Raw genomic sequence first — 17,807 nt, 5'->3', positions numbered from 1 at the left:
GTCCAATCAGACCAGCCACACCACAGTGCAGCAATGATCTGACCGACACACCCATGCCAGGACTTCAACTCAGGCGATCAACCCGGAAACGCAGAGCCCCGGATCGCCTCAACTTGTAAATAACTTGTACATGAGACTTTGTGGGGCGGGGGGGGGGGGAAAGAGTGATGTTATGTATATAAACATTACCAATATGTAAGACTTGCCACCAGGGGGCACACCTGTGCACCCTGAGCAAGCAGGTACAAAAGGCAGTCCACCATGCTGGAGTTCCATTAAAGAGACCAAGGTCACAATGGTTTGAGCTTACAAAGTGATGGTACAGGAGGGACTGTATGGGTCAGTATCTATCAGTGAGGGTACAGAAGGGACTGTGTGGGTCAGTATCTATCAGTGAGGGTACAGGAGGGACTGTGCGGGTCACTATCTATCAGTGAGGGTACAGGAGGGACTGTGGGTCAGTATCTATCAGTGAGGGTACAGGAGGGAGTGTGTGGGTCAGTATCTATCAGTGAGGGTACAGGAGGGACTGTGTGGGTCAGTATCTATCAGTGAGGGTACAGGAGGGAGTGTGTGGGTCAGTATCTATCAGTGAGGGTACAGGAGGGAGTGTGTGGGTCAGTATCTATCAGTGAGGGTACAGGAGGGACTGTGTGGGTCAGTATCTATCAGTGAGGGTACAGGAGGGAGTGTGTGGGTCAGTATCTATCAGTGAGGGTACAGGAGGGACTGTGTGGGTCAGTAGCTATCAGTGAGGGTACAGGAGGAACTGTGGGTCAATATCAATAACCGTACAGGCATTTCTAGCATCCACAGTATTAAGAGCTTTCGAAACTGGATGTCGGTCCGATAACTTAATTATATGAAGTGTCAGCTGTGGCTCAGTGGGTAGCACACTCACCCAAGTCAGAAGGTTGTGGGTTCAAATCCCACTCTAGAAACTGAAGTACAAAATCTCAGCCGACGCTCCAGTGCAGTACTGAGGGAGTGCTGCACTATCGGAGGAAAACGTTAAACCAAAGCCCTGTATGCTCTCTCAGATGGACAATAAAGATCCCATAGCACTACCTCACGGAGTTATCCCTGGTGCCCTGGCCAACATTACTAAAAAAAAAACAGATGATTTGGTCATTATCACATTGTTGTTTGTGGGAGTTACCTGTGCACAAATGAGCTGTTGCATTTCCTACATTACAACAGTGACTCCACTTCAACAAAGTACTCAATTGACTGAAGGGCTTTAGGATGTCCGGAGGTGGTTAAAGGTGCTATAAAAATGCAAGTCTTTCCTTACTTTCGCGACAATAAATCTGCATGCCGGCAAGGACTGGACACTGCCACACTCGTATGGAAAGCCTACCTAACCTGACATTCAATGGCATTACCCTGGCTGAATCCCCCACCTATCAACATCCTGGGGGTCACCATTGACCAGCCACACTCCTGTAAATACTGTGGCAACAAGAGCAGGTCAGAGGCTGGGTATTTTGCGGCGAGTGTCTCACCTCCTGACTCCCCAAAGCCTTTCCACCATCTACAAGGCACAAGTCAGGAGTGTGATGGAATACTCTCCACTTGCCTGGATGAGTGCAGCTCCAACAACACAAGAAGCTCGACACCATCCAGGACAAAGCAGGCCGCTTGATCAGCACCTCATCCACCACCTTCAACATTCACTCCCTCCACCACCGGCGCACCGTGGCTGCAGTGTGCACCATCTACAAGATGCACTGCAGCAACTCGCCAAGGCTTCTTCGGCAGCACCTCCCAAACCCGCGACCTCTACCCCGTAGAAGGACAAGGGCAGCAGGCGCATGGGAACACCACCACCTCCAAGTCACACACCATCCCGACTTGGAAATATATAAAGAACATAAGAAATAGGAGCAGGAGTAGGCCATACAGCCCCTCGAGCCTGCTCCGCCATTTAATATCATGGCTGATCTGATCATGGACTCAGCTCCACTTCCCTGCCCGCTCCCCATAACCCCTTATCGGTTAAGAAACTGTCTATCTCTGTCTTAAATATATTCAATGTCCCAGCTTCCACAGCTCTCTGAGGCAGCAGATTCCACAGATTTACAACCCTCTGAGAGAAGAAATTTCTCCTCATCTCAGTTTTAAATGGGCGGCCCCTTATTCTAAGATCATGCCCCCTAGTTCTAGTCTCCCCCATCAGTGGAAACATCCTCTCTGCATCCACCTTGTCAAGCCCCCTCATAATCTTATACGTTTCGACAAGATCACCTCTCATTCTTCTGAATTCCAGTGAGTATAGGACCAACCTACTCAACCTTTCCTCATAAGTCAAACCCCTCATCCCCAGAATCAATCTAGTGAACCTTCTCTGAACTGCCTCCAAAGCAAGTATATCCTTTCGTAAATATGGAAACCAAAACTGCACGCAGTATTCCAGGTGTGGCCTCACCAATACCCTGTATAACTGTAGCAAGACTTCCCTGCTTTTATACTCAAGCCCCTTTGCAATATCAGCTGTTCCTTCATCGTCGCTGGGTCACAATCCTGGAACTCCCTCCCAAACTGCACCGTGGGAGCACCTTCACCACACGGACTGCAGCGGTTCAAGATGGCGGCTCACCACCACCTTCTCAAGGGGCAATTAGGGATGGGCAATAAATGCCGGTCTTCCCAGCGATGCTCACATCCCATGAACGAATAAAAAAAAAACTAACAACTTCTTCGATCATGGGTTATGAGGGCAGCCTTTCGTTCGTGCAATAAATACTGCAGCGCCCTAACTGGCATTAAATGTTCCTGGCTTACATTAACAGAACGGAGCAGATTAGAAGAACCAAAATCGTTCACCATGTGCTCAATACGCATCAGCTGCTAAATGTTACAAATCTTACATCAAGCTTACCGTTTAGGCTCTCTGCGGAATTTAGCATCATTCCCGAACGCTCAAATGGCTTTGAACTGGAGCTTCAGAAAATCAGGAGCCATAAAGGAGGTCTTGCACTGGTTCCTCCAGGAGTTACATACTGAACAGGTATTAGTGAAGAGGATTAGTAGTCTGTCAGATCACGTGATGTTTTCAATTGTCATTCGCAGAGATTACTAACACGCTTACACTAATAGCCAAGCATTAGATCTCGCAACCCCACAAGATGTCTGTGCTCCTCAAATTCTGCCCTCTTGAACATCCGATTATAACTGCTCAACCATTGGTGGCCGTGCCTTCTGTTGCCTAGGCCCCAAGCTCTGGAACTCCCTGCCTAAACCTCTCCGCCTTGCTATCCTCCTTTAAGACGCTTCTTAAAACCTACCTCTTCGACCAAGCTTTTGATCACCTGCCCTAATTTCTTCTTTTGTGGCTCGGTGTCAAATTTATCTGTTTTGTCTTGTAACACTGCTGTGAAGCACCTTGGGACGTTAAAGGCGCTATATAAATACAAGTATTATTACTTATTTGGCGACCACAGGCGGGCGGGAACAGAAAAAAAGGTCGGTACTGACAACAACACAGAGAGATTCAGACTGTTCTTAAATTGCAGCTATTACTCCTCAAGTTCGACAGGCTGAATAGATTTAGCTTGTTTCCCCCGGTTGAACACAAGGAAAATAAATAAATGCAGCGTACACGTGATAAATATTTGCTGTATTCAGGCCAACTTTGATGGAACATGCAGACGTATGTAATGAATCTGAGTGGAACAAAAATACTGGCAATTTGGCCCTGAAATTTACCATCTATATTCATGACTTGGATGAAAGGACAGAGTACAATGTAGCCAAATTCGCTGACGATACAGAGATATGTGGGAAAGCGAGTTGTGAGGAGGACACAGTCTGCAAAGGGATATCGACAGACTAAGTGAGTGGGCAAACATTTGGCAGATGGCGTATAATGTGGGAAAGTGTGGAAGTTATCCACTTTGGTAGGAAGAATAAAAAACAAATTATAATTTAAATGGAGAGAGACTACAAAGTGCTGCAGTACAGAGGGACCTGGGGGTCCTTGTATGTGAAACACAAAAAGTTAGTCTGCAGGTACAGCAAGTGATCAGGAAGGCAAATGCAATGTTGGCCTTTATTGTAAGGGGGATAAAGTCCTGCTACAACTGTACAGGGTATTGGAAAGACCACACCTAGAGTACTGCGTACAGTTTTGGTCTCCGTATTTAAGGAGGGATATACTTGTATTGGAGGCAGTTCAGAGAAGGTTCACTAGGTTGATTCCTGAGATGAAGGGGGTTGTCTTATGAAGAAAGGTTGAGCTTATACTCATTGGAGTTTAGAAGACAGAGATGATCTTATTGAAACATATAAGATTCTGAGGGGGTTTGACAGGGTAGATGCAGAGAGGATGTTTCCCCTCGTGGGGTAATCTAGAACTAGGCAGCATAGTTTCAAAATAAAGGGGTCACCCATTTAAGACGGAGATGAGGAGGAATTTCTTCTGAGGGTTGTAAATCTTTGGAATTCTCTGCCCCAGAGAGCTGTGGAGGCTGGGTTATTGAGTATATTTAAGGCGGAGACAGTCAGATTTTTGAACTACAGGGGAGTTGAGGGTTATGGGGAGCGGGCAGGGAAGTGGAGCTGAGTTCATGATCAGATCAGCCATAATCTTATTAAATGGCGGAGCAGGCTCGAGGGGCCAAATGGCCTACTCCTGCTCCTATTTATGTTCTTAAATGGTTTTTTTTAAAATAATGATGACGTTTGCAGATTCATGAAGCAAAACTGTGCGCCGATTATCAGACAATTGATGGGAATCGGTTATTGGGGAATTCCAGGCAATGAGGAATCAATTTGGAAATAATCAGGAATCCATTAGAAAATCCTTGGGAATCGATTAGGGAATATTGAGTCCTTGTAGCATTGAATGTCAATGATCCATTGAATATTTTACCCACTGCCTCACTTAAAACTGTCTGTTATATTGAGGAGCAGCTTTCTCCATTAGGGCCCCATGTTAAAGAGAGAATCATTTGTGATCTAATAACCACTACAGTTTGCCTTTAAATTAAAGTGACGACAGATTGAAGTATTTATTTTTATTGTCAACTCTCAGAACAATGAACTGACTGCGTTCAGCGTACAGTATCAGAGCATTAAACTCACCGTAAGAGAAATGACAACATTGCAGTCCCTTCAACAACACAGTCATTTATAGAATGCTTCTCACATAAAAAAGGCAGAGATCAGCTTTTGCAAGGCTTCTGATGGCGGGGAGAATGGCGGTGAAAGAAAGTGGTTTGGGGACAGAATTCCAGAGGTCGAAAAAAGCGAGCGTCAGTAAGTGGTGACTATGGCACTACTGGATTGTCGTAAAAACCCATCTGGTTCACTAATGTCCTTTAGGGAAGGAAATCTGCCGTCCTTACCCGGTCTGGGCCGATATGTGACTCCAGACCCACAACAAAGTGGTTGACTCTTAACTGCCCTCTGAAATGGCTGAGCAAGCCACTCAGAAGTATCACCACAGACAGACCACCTTCTCAAGGGCAATAAATGTCGGCCTTACCAGCAACACCAACATCCCAGGAACAAACAAATAAAGAAAACCACCTCTGCGTGCACTCTCTGCACAGTAACCGCGAATTGTTGCTCATCCCTCATTCTCTCCACTCCAATAACAGAGGCCAATCTTCAATGGCTATATCCTGACCAACGCTCCCTCTAAGCTGTGGGGCAGCTGGCCCGGCACAGCCCAGGACCAGCTTTTATGGTTAAGTCTGTAATGCACTTATGAATAACTCCACGAGGCAATGTGTTGTACTCAAACTGTAGTGACCTTGGTCCTTTATTCGTAACTCGAGTGAGGCACAAACATGGTGAGCAGCCTTTTATACTGGGCCCTGCACACCTGTACAGGTGACCCTCGGGTCTCCCACCGTAGTGCCCTCTGGTGGACAGCCCCTGCCACAGGGGCAGGAAACCCCGGTCTCCACCAGTTACACCCTCTAGTGGTGCCAGCATAGTATATACACAGTGTAAACCTTATGGATAGTACATTTGGTAACAAGTCTCCATCTTATGCAACTATACAGTAACTACAGAGAGAGTATATCTATAGTCTGCATATATAACATTTCTAATGTTAACTTTCACGCATTTCGTGAAACTGTGAATGGGCCACGCAGCCCCTTAAAGGGGCCGCACACACGCTGCAGTCCGTGTGGTGAAGATGCTCCCGCAGTGCTGTTAGGGAGGGAGTTCCAGGATTGTGACCCAGTGACGATGAAGGAACAGCCGATACATTTACAAGTCAGGATGGTGTGTGACTCGGAGGGGAACGTGGAGGTGATGGTGTTCAATGCACCTGCTGCCCTGGTCCTTCTTTGCTGGGAAAGGGCACCCAGGTACCATGCAGAGACACCTTGGCAGGATTTGAAAACAAGGAGGAGGGTCTTGAAGTTGATTTGTTGCAGGGCAGGGAGGCGTTGGAGTTTGGCAAGGATGGCGATGGGGGACTTGCAGGACTTTGTTCGGCGACAGGACACGACTCAGAGTCTGGGATTAGTTGAAATCATTTCTAATGCTTAAACAGAGTTTCATCCTGGCACTGCCAACGTGCACATTCCTGGTTCTGGCTGGGCCATCACCATGAGGTGCCAAGCGGAGGTCACACGCTTCCTTGCAAGAAGGAAAATGATGCAATGCATTTACCCACGGGTAAGGAGTGAGTCAGCTGTGGCTCAGTGGGTAGCACTTCCATCTCTGAATTAGAAGGTTGTAGTCCCACTCCAGAGCTTTGAGCACATAAATCCAGGCTGACACTCCAGTGCAGTACCGAGGGAGTGCTGCACGGTCAAAGGTGTCGTCTTTTGTTAAACTGAGGCCCCATCTTCCCTCTCAGGTGGACGTAAAAGATCCCATGGCACTATTTTGAAGAAGAGCGGGGGAGTTCTCCCCTGGACTCCTGGGCCAATATTTATCCCTTACCGGACATCACTAAAAAAAAAAATGATCTGCTCATCACATTGCTGTGTTTGTGGGAGCTTGCTGTGCGCGAATTGGCTGCCGCGTTTCCGATATTACAACAGTGACTACACTTCAAAAGGGCTTTGGGATGTCCTGTGATCGGGAAAGGTGCTATATAAATGCAAGTTCTTTCTTCCTTTTACCACTCAAGTGTGCAAATTGAAGGAGTCAATTGTCTCTTGTGCCAAGGAGGCTGGAATAGCTCGGTCTCTTCATCATGTTCCCTTGCTGCACTCCGCCCCATCCCTCAACGCTGGGGCAGAGGTGTACGCATCCCAGGCTGGAGGAGAAACACTATCTGGTGGGCATCTCAGGATACATAGAAACATAGAAAATAGGTGCAGGAGTAGGCCATTCGGCCCTTCGAGCCTGCACCACCATTCAATATGATCATGGCTGATCATGCAACCTCACTACTCAACCCCTGCCTTCGCTCCATACCCCCCTGATCCCTTTAGCTGCAAGAGCCACATCTAACTCCCTTTTGAATATGTCCAACAAACAGGACTCAACAACTTTCTGTGGCAGAGAATACCACAGGTTCACAACTCAGTGAAAAAGTTTCTCCTCATTGCGGTCCTATATGGCTTACCCCTTATCTTTAGACTGTGACCCCTGGTTCTGGACTTCCCCAACATCGGGAACATTCTACCTGCATCTAACCTGTCCAGTCCCATCAGAATTTTATAAGTTTCTATGAGATCCCCTCTCATTCTTCTAAATTCCAGTGAGTATAAGCCTAGCCGATCCAGTCTTTCCTCATATATGTCAGTCCTGCCATCCCGGGAATTAGTCTGGTGAACCTTCGCTGCACTCCCTCAATAGCAAGCACGTCCTTCCTCAGATTAGGAGACTAAAACTGCACACAATACTCAAGGTGTGGTCTCCCCGAGGAGGCTCAATTTGTGAAGCGCTAGCTCCCGAGGGAGGTTTCGGGGCTTGGCGCCGATGAGGAATTCCGTCCGGACGGGGGTCAGTTCGGACAGGATCTCCCCATGTGCTTGAGCCTCCTCGACACACCGAACGGAGTCAGGGCCCAGAGCTGTTTTTAGCGACTCGATGGCAATGGCTGTGCGCTGGCCCAATATAGGCGCCGTGCCAGCATGTCTGGCGCCATCCAGCTCGCTCCTCCGCCATCGAGCAGGTCCCTAACCCTGGTCACCTCGCCAGCCACAGCCCTCTCACCCGCCTGCCACCTAAAACCTCGGTCGTGGAGGTACGGATTCCTGAACAGCGGCTCCTGCAGGACAGCCACCACTCCAGACGGTGGAGAGTTGCACTTGGTGACGACTCTGTTCTCGACCCTGATGAGGTCCTGGTAAAAAGACAGGCAGCCCCTGGACGGCGGTCCTGACACCCCCCAGGCTCACAAACAGGAGCTGCGTGTCATAATTGAGGCTGTACTGCTGGCGGAAGAAATACGTCGCCAGCGCACGCCACCTGGGAGGGGGCTCGACGTAAAGGTATCTCTGCAGGGTCTGAAGACGGAAAGTCACACAACAGCACTACAAATCTGTAAGCATACTCAAAGGTGCAAACATTACAGGTAGCATACTGGTTACGTTACTGATCTAGTAATCCAGAGACGAGAGTTCAAATCCCATCATGGTAGCTGGGAAATTTACATTTCAGTTAATTAAATAAATCTGGAATTTATAAAAAGCTAGTACCAGTAATATCATAAAACCCATCTCCTTTAGAAAAGCAAATCTGCCAGTCTGGCCTACATGTGACTCCAGACCGACAGCAATGTGGTGGACTCTGGAATGGTCTAGAATACCGCTCAGTATACTTCTTTGTAGTGGTTTGGTACAACTAAGAATCACCACACGGACTTCAGCGGTTCAAGAAGGCAGCTCACCACCACCTTCTCAAGGATGGCCAATAAATGTTGGCCTTGCCAGTGGTGCCCACATCCCATGAATGAATTTTTAAAAACTATTGCCTAGTGCAATTGCTAATCCCTCTCGTTACTCAGTCATATATGTGCAAAGGCGGCAGTAAATTAGCCGGTACGAGGTTAACCTAGCACACTGTTGCCAGCTGATGGTAAGTTCTGCATGCCAACAAACTAGCGTAGTAACAACCAGCAGACTCAGCCACGTGCCCCAGATGAAATGCTTCCAGTCAAATCCTCCACACAGGTGACCTTTTTGTCCCAAATCCTACATCACAACAAACACAAACCTCCGAGTGAATACAATCAGAACAGACTGGAAACCATCAGCTACATCAGAACTTAAGGCATCCCTTTTTGGAATCAATCACAGGTCCTGCTTTCTCCTGCACGCACCCACCTCTCCACAGCACCCAACCCCGCAATCCCATGCACATCACCAGGCTGAGCTGCTGCCAGGCCTCTACCCTCTCTGGACACTCGCCTGGTGATCGACACTTCAGCAAAGCAGTCTGCGATGAGCAGTCAGAGCCAGGCTGGCCACAGAGATCACACTCTTTTTTTCCCCTCCGACGCCGTCACTTGTTGTCGGCATGTCGCAAGAACGAACGAACTTGCATTTATATAGCGCCTTCCACAACCACAGGATGTGTCAAAGCACTTTACAGCCAATGAAGTACTTTTTGAAGTGTAGTCACTGCTGTAATGTAGGAAACATGGCAGCCAATTTGCACACAGCAAGCTCCCACAAACAGCAATGTGATAATGAAAAGATAATCTGTTTTTGTTATGCGGGTGGAGGGATAAATATTGGCCCAGAACATCGGGGAGAACCCCCCTGCTCCTCTTCAAAATAGTGCCGTGGGATCTTTTACATTCAGCTGAGAGAGCAGACAGGGCCTCGGTTTAACGTCTCATCCGAAAGACGGCACCTCCGACAATGCAGCGCTCCCTCAGCACTACACTGTGAGCATCAGCCTGGATTGTGCGCTCAGGTCCCTGGAGTGGGACTTGAACCCATTGTTATGTCTGTAATGCACTCATGAATAACTCCACGAGGCAATGTGTTGTACTCAAACTGTAGTGACTTGGTCCTTTATTCGTAACCCCAGAGTGAGGCACAAGCATGGTGAGCAGCCTTTTTTACTGGGCCCTGCACACCTATGCAGGTGACCCTCAGGTCTCCCACCGCAGTGCCCTCTGCTGGACAGCCTCTGCCACAGGGACAGGAAACCCCGGTCTCCACCAGTTGCACCCTCTAGTGGTGCCAGCACAGTGTAAACCTTATTGATAGTATATCAGGTAACAAGTCTCCATCTTATGCAACTATACAGTGACTACACAGAGTATATCTATAGTCTGCATATATAACACCCACCACCTTCTGATTTCGAGGCACGTGTGTTACCTACTGAGCCATAGCTGACACCTGACCCTGCCAATCAGTCCCATCTCAGCTTTGGCTTCACAAAGTGACCCATCTTCTCTCCTACAGTGCACAATCCCTGCCCAATGTAATCTTCTGCAAAACATAGTTACTTAGGCCACGTTTCCTCATTACTTCAGTGTTGGCCACTCTCATCCCAACAACTCAACACCCTCATGGCACAGTACTTTGCAAAAGCATCCAGCCTCCGCTTCTCAGCCTTCGTCAGGGTGCAACGCTCAACCACCATTCAGAAGAGATGATTGGACGCTAGCCTCATTAAACTCTCCTTTTCACACTCCCACTGTATGTCTCTCCAACTCCAGGATGGTTTCCATCGTAAACACCTCCAGCCAAAGCATCTCTTTCGCACATTCCCCTTCACAAGCCACACTATTTCCCATTTGTGCAAACTCACCCACCGCCACACTAATGGCCTCCTTCTGTGCAGTACTATCCTCGATTTATAGACCCGACCTGCGGTGGTGTTCTCACACAGGTCGGGGCACAATGTTCTAGGGCTGGCGCTCCAGCTCTATTTATAGCCCCGACCTGCGGTGGAGGGCCGGGCCCTGGAACATCGTGGGCGGAGGTGCGGCGAATGAGGGCCCAGGGGGCAGCACGGGCCCAGCCCACACTGCGATGTGTGCGCGCACTAGGTCCGTGCAGCAGAGCTGGTCTCCAGTTGTCCTGGTTAACCCTTGCCACTGGACCAAGACCTAGCTCTGTCAAGCCCGTGTGGTGGCTGGTGTGCAACGGTCAACCCACGTTAAAAAAAAAATCCACCCACAGGCACCTTCCACCCCCTCAACTGGAGTTCAGGACTGGAACATCAGGTCCTTCATCGAAACATCTGTGAACCCATGTGGAAGCAAGTCACCCTCGCTCGAGGGACCGCCTATGATGATGACTATCCTCTCATCACCGGCCACAGTACAAGGCTGAAATTGGGAAATCGTTAAAGGGAATCTGCACCCCACCACTGCCTAACGCAGATCCCCAACAATTGGACAATGTGATTTTGCAACATGACAGCTTTAATCATAGAATGATAAAAAAGTAGAGCACAGGAGGCCATTCGAAGAGCAATCCAGTTAGTCCCATTCTCCCGCTCTTTTTTCTCCTTCAAGTATTTATCCAATTCCCTTTTGAAGGCCCCTATTGAATCTGTATCCACCACACCATCGGGCAATGTATTCCAGATCCTCACCACTCGTTACGTAAAAAGGTTTTCCCTCATGTCGCCTCTGGTTCTTTTGCCAATCACCTTAAATCTGTGCCTTTGGGTTAGCAACCCATCAGCCATTGGAACGAGTTTCTCTATCTAAAAAGTCAGAAGGTTGTGGGTTCAAGTCCCACTCCAGGGACTGGAGCACCTGAATCTAGGCTGACACTCCCAGTGCAGTGCTGAGGGAGTGCCGCACTGTCGGAGGTGCCGTCTTTCAGATGAGACATTAAACCGAGGACCCATCTGCTCTCTCAGGTGGACGTAAAAGGTCTCATGGCACCATTGCGAAGAAGAGCAGGGGAGTTCTCCCCTGTGTCCTGGCCAATATTTATCCCTCAAAATCAACATAAAACAGATGATCTGGTCATTATCACACTACTGTTTGTGGGAGCTTGCTGTGTGCAAATCGGCTGCCACATTACAACAGTGACTACCCTCAAAGTACTGCATTGGCTGTAAAGTGCTTTGGGATGTCCAGTGGTTGTGAAAGGCGCTATATAAATGCAAAGCTTCCTTAAAACCTTCAGGATTTTAAACTCCTCTATCAATACTCCTCTTAGCCTTCTCTGCTCCAAGGAGAACAATGCCCTTGTATCGGAGCTTCAATCTGCTGAGTCAAGCAGTAGTGGGATGTAAGTTTGTGCCCATGAGTCAGCAGGCAGCGAGATTATGCGCATAATGGGGAGGTTCAATGTAGAAGTGCTTTCATCAGAGGGAGTGAGGAAAGAGCGGAGGGATAATCAGCACAGGGTCATCACTGCTGGCTGTACAGTCGCATCACAGGGAGAAGGCTGGGGCAGGGGAAATGAAGCAAAAACATCAAAATAAATCACGAAAAAAAAACACAGAAGTGCTACCGAATGGGCATGTGACAATGTTTGAAATATTCCAGAACAAAGTGTTCTAGAAAATTCGAAGGACCCAACCCGTTGTACCATTTCTGTTGTTGCGATGTCGGAGCGGAAATGGTTCCGGAATTCAGAATGGAGCCTCTGTAAATCTTACACAGGAGCAGGGAGAGGCCATTCAGTCCCTCGAACCTGCCCCGCAATTCAAGGAGATCGTGGCTGATCTGCACCTCAACCCCATTTACCCGCCGTTGCTCTGTATGCCTGGACACCCGAACCCAACATTAATGGGTCTATCGCAGACATGAAAGCTCCAATTGCCCCCCCAACCCCATCCAGCCAGCATCCACAGCCTTTTGGAGGGAGAACGTTGCAGATTTCCACTGCCCTTAAATCTTACCAAGGCAAGCCTTTTGGATGGGGAGGAGGGGCAAATCATGTTGGTGTTCTACCATGCCCTGTGTAATGCATTTGCTTTATGGGTTCTTTGCTATTAAGGACTAGTTGGTTTATTAGCAAAGGTTTAACAATCACACTACCATTTCATCCACTAGGCTGAAAACTGCATACCTCATCGTGGATCCCCCAAACCCAACTGGCTGGGGTTTTATTGAGTCTTGTGAACATCACGTGACTGGCTAAGCCACTCAAAACTCAGCCAACCTGTGAGCATACTCACCGGTGCATACATGACACTGTGCTACAGAGGGGTGGGGCAATGGCTTCGATCCAGAAAGCCCTCACATGGTGAGTTTTGACACGGAGGGAGCTCCCGAGTGGAGGCCATGGGCTCGCTGCGTGTAGAGACATTAATAAATGCGTTAGGAAAAGGGGAGGTGCAACGAGACCTGGGTGTCACGGTACATCAGTCATTGAAAGTTGGCATGCAGGTACAGCAGGCGGTGAAGGCAGCAAATGGCATGTTGACCTTCATAGCGAGAGGATTTGAGTATAGGAGCAGGGAGGTCTTGCTGCAGTTGTACAGGGCCTTGGTGAGGCCACACCTTGAATAGTGTACAGTTTTGGCCTCCTAATCGGAGGAAGGACATTCTTGCTATTGAGGGAGTGCAGCGAAGGCTCACCAGACTGATTCCCGGGATGGCAGGACTGACAGATGAAGAAAGACTGGATCGACTAGGCTTATATTCACTGGAATTTAGAAGAATGAGAGGGGATCTCAAAGAAACATATAAAATTCTGACAAGATTGGACAGGTTAGATGCAGGAAGAATGCTCCCGATGTTGGGGAAGTCCAGAACCAGGGGTCACAGTCTAAGGATAAGGGGCAAGCCATTTAGGACTGAGCTGAGAAACTTTTTCACTCAGAGAATTGTGAACCTGTGGAATTCTCTACCACAGAAATTTGTTGAGACCAGTTCGTTGATATATTCAAAAGTGAGTTAGATGTGGCCCTTCCGGCTAAAGGGATCAGGGGGTATGGAGAGAAAGCAGGAATGGGGTACTGAAGTTGCATGATCATATTGAATGGTGGTGCAGGCTCGAAGGGCCGAATGGCCTACTCCTGCACCTATTTTTCTATGTTTCTATGTTTGAAGCAATTTCCTCCATTCAGGATTTCCAGCAAATTCAGGAAGGCGTCCTATTGGAAACAGAAATAGTGAGCAGGGGCATTGGTCCCTGCAGCGTTCAGGAGGAGTTCTAAACCCCGATTGACAGGGAGGGAGATTAATTCCAACTGCTCCCCCGACCCCTGGGCTGCTCTCAGGCAACTCCAAGCAGGCCATTACACAGCAGGCCTGAAAGTGGCACAGTCCGGTACGTGTGGGATGGGGAGCCCAGGCATGAAGCAGAAGGCCAACCAACTGGACAGTAACCCATGCCTTACTGAAATTTGGCATCAGGGATGGTGGCCAGCCATGCTCTGCTCACCAACTTTGTCTTTTCCAAAATGTTCTTCTCCCCTCCGTATAACCAGGCTGCAACCGTCCACTGTACGGGTGGTGTGTGCCACCAATGTCATCGTGCAACTGGATGTGTCAGCTGTGGCTCAGTGGGTAGCACTCTCGTCTCCGAGTCAGATGACTGTGGGTTCACGTCCCACTCCAGAGACTTGAGCACAAAAAAAAAAATCTAGGCTGACACTCCAACGCAGTATTGGTGGAGCGCTGCACTGTTGGAGGTGCCGTCTTTCGGATGAGATGTTAAACCAAGGCCCTGTTTGCCCTCTCAGGTGGATGCAAAAGATCCCACGGCACTATTTCGAAGAAGAGCAGGGGAGTTATCCCGGTGTCCTGGCCAATATTTATCCCTCAAATCAACATAACAAAAACAGATTGGTCATCATCACATTGCTGTTTGTGGGAGCTTGCTGTGCGCAAATTGGCTGCCGTGTTTCCAACATTAAGAACATAAGAAATAGAAGCAGGCCATACAGCCCCTCGAGCCTGCTCCACCATTTAATACGATCATAGACTCAGGTCCACTTCCCCGCCCGCTCTCCATAACCTCTTATTCCCTTATCGGTTAAGAAACTGTCTATCGCGGTCTTAAATTTCTTCAATTCCACAGCTCGCTGAAGCAGCTAATTCCACAGATTTACAACCCTCAGAGAAGAAATTCCTCTTCATGTCAGTTTTAAATGGGCAGCCCCGTATTCTAAGATCATGCCCTAGTTCTAGTCTCCCCCATCAGTGGAAACATCCTCTCTGCATCCACCTTGTCAAGCCCCCTCATAATCTTATACATTTCAATAAGATCACCTCTCATTCTTCTGAACTGCAATGTGTATAGGCCCAACCTATCCTCATGGGTAAACCCCCCCATCTTTGCAATCAACCTAGTGAACCTTACAACAGTGACTACACTCCAAAAGTACTTCATTAGCCGTAAAGCGCTTTGAGACATCCAGTGGTCTTGAAAGGCGCTATAGAAATGCAAGTCTTTAATGTACTGCAACTGGCAGTCATGGAATGATGACGACAAAAGCACCGGGAATGAGGCGAGGCAAAGCAGCATCATCATCATCATCATCATCTCAGGGAGGTGGATGGGCCAATGTAGCACAAATATACCTGCACAGAGAATACAAGGGCACTGTATATATGTTTCGCCATGTCTGACTCAGCATTAATGAGGTCAGGCTCAGGGCTACCCTAGTGGCCTAATTAAATCAGAATTAATCACGTGCCTGATTCGTTTAGTGAGGCAATGATCACTTTACAACTGCAACCAATTTAGAATTCAAAAATATTAACTCAAAAAGAACTTTTTGGACACTATCCTGTACAGATTAAAACAAAGCTAAAGAAATGAACAGAGAAATTATTTACATGGATACGAGTGGACCATCAGGCTAGAAGCCCCCAGGTTCCGGTTGGGGTGGAGTGTAGATGTTTTTAGTATAAGGGGTGTTGCAGTGGTGTGGGGTGGACTGGTTGGGCTGGGTGCTCTTTGCCTTTCCGTCACTGTTCATGAGTTTGTATGTAACCTTTAGGGCTGCTGACAAAGGGCCATGCGGCTCTTTATCAGCCGGCGCGGACACGATGGGCCGAAATGGCCTCCTTCTGTGCTGTAAATTTCTACGTTCAATTCGCAGCGGAGTTACCCAATCACCCAAGCCAGAGGGGCTGAATGGCCTCCTCCTGTTCCGAATCTCAACCAGGTAGATGGGTGGATTGTGACAGTTGCCTAAGGTTGAGGGAGAGGGGGAAAAGCAATCAGTTAGGATTTACAGTGGAAAGTGCGTGTGTGTTGGAACAGGATGCCCTTCATGGCCGAATAACCACTCGCGGCGAAGGAAGGGTGCTGTAACCATAGCACCGTGAGTCAGTCGTCAGGAGGGCAGTGGGAGTAAATAATAGATGCGTCAGATAATGTTTAGGTTTGGTTACAGTAACTACAAATGATTCCTATGCAGCACCGTTTGATTTGATACCGGTGGCTGAATAAATAAACAGTATGTACATGTATAACGTGCCAACCCCACACACTCACCCAAACGACCAGAATTACCGTTATGTAAGTTGGTTCGGGCGAGACATGAAACGCTGAACCATTAGAAGTAACATTCAAACCCGAATGTTGCAAAACATCTTTATCACGGCACATGTCTGCACCCACAGAATGTAACATTCCTACACAGACCCAGTTTGCAGCACCGTTTCATATTTGACCGCCAGGAATTTTTGTAAATAAAGACGGGTTTGTTTTGGGAGGTCCTGTTTTCGATGAGAATTCCCTATTTCAAAAATAGCATTTATTTCCAATTAAGCTGAAAATTGTCATTCAAAAAAAGATTGAAAGTCGGAGGTTATAAAGAACAAAATATTTATCTATTTTTACAAATCGAATAAGACTATGTTTGGAGGAATACTTTAACAAATTGGTGAATAGTCATCATAACAACGCATTCAATCGTCTAGACACCTGGAATAAACTAATCTCTCAAGCAATGAATAAAACAGACAGGGGTCCTCGGCGATAGAGACGTACTTACTTTTCCTTGTGTCATTTTGAGGGGTTTACTTGAAGTGCAGAGGGCAAAGGATGTTCACAGCTTGTGTTCTGGTGGCGCAGCAGGTTAATTTGCAGTGAAACTGACCTGCCTGGTGTTGCACCGCAGTAAATCTGTGTTAATGCTGTTTCCAGCAATATCCACCAACAGGCAAGCTGGAAGGTACCATGTGAGTGCAGCAAACAGGGGGCGGCTCTGATTGGATTGCAGAGTGGGATCCCGGCGCCTGCCTTGGGATGGTCCGGAACAGCTGGCGAGCACAGCTGCCATGTTCCCGACTGCAGGGCCGACAACATTTGCACACCAGGGCATCGCCACTGCAACCCAGTGGATGTTTCAGTCGTATGCCCTTTTGGTGAAGTCCTGTTATTCAATCAGGGACTGCGGTGCTGCGTCTCGCAAAGAGGAGTTTGCTGAATTTTAAGACTGACCAAGATGTCATTTTGTATGAAAGAAGGAACTTGCATTTCTATAGAGCCTTTCACGACCTCTGGACGTTCCAAAGCACTTTACAGCCAATGAAGTACTTCTTGACGTGCAGTCACTGTTGTAATGTAGGAAACGCGGCAGCCAATTTGCGCACAGCCAGCTCCCACAACCAGCAATGTGATAATGACCAGATAATCTGTTTTAGTGATGTTGGTTGAGGGATAAATATTGGTCAGGACACCGAGGATAACTCCCCTGCTGTTCTTTGAATAGGGCCATGGGAACTTTTTCCGAAATGTATTCACTTAGGTGGGTGGAATCGTATCAAACAGAATGCAGCTGCATACACCCTGTGACCTGAGCATGACACTGTTCCAAAATGCCTAATAAATTCTCAGAAGTTGTGGGGAAATTTAAAAGCTTTGGGGGTGCGAGGCGCTGGGATCCTCCTGTGCGATGTTAGCACATGAGCGCGTCAGCAAGTTTGCATGAAACTCCTTCAAGCACGACTTTAACGGCAGTGCGACCCCATATATTATAAACTCGTGAGTGCCTTC

At 48.0% G+C, this 17,807-nt stretch overlaps 1 protein-coding gene across 1 annotated transcript in view; it reads right to left on the bottom strand.

Annotated features, from left to right (window-relative positions):
• The window catches only part of LOC139240843 (protein lifeguard 2-like), a 58,475-nt gene extending 41,569 nt beyond the window's left edge, over positions 1–16,906 (bottom strand). Inside the window, exon 1 of the mRNA XM_070869325.1 lies at positions 16,804–16,906. Within this exon, the coding sequence (XP_070725426.1) occupies positions 16,804–16,818 (15 nt within the window). The 5' untranslated portion in view covers positions 16,819–16,906. The remainder of the gene's footprint in view (positions 1–16,803) is intronic.
• Between the last annotated feature and the right edge of the window lie 901 nt (positions 16,907–17,807).

This window comes from Pristiophorus japonicus, chromosome X (assembly GCF_044704955.1).
Source record: "Pristiophorus japonicus isolate sPriJap1 chromosome X, sPriJap1.hap1, whole genome shotgun sequence".
Lineage (NCBI taxonomy): Eukaryota > Metazoa > Chordata > Chondrichthyes > Pristiophoridae > Pristiophorus > Pristiophorus japonicus.
This window is presented reverse-complemented; position numbering and strand designations above follow the sequence as displayed.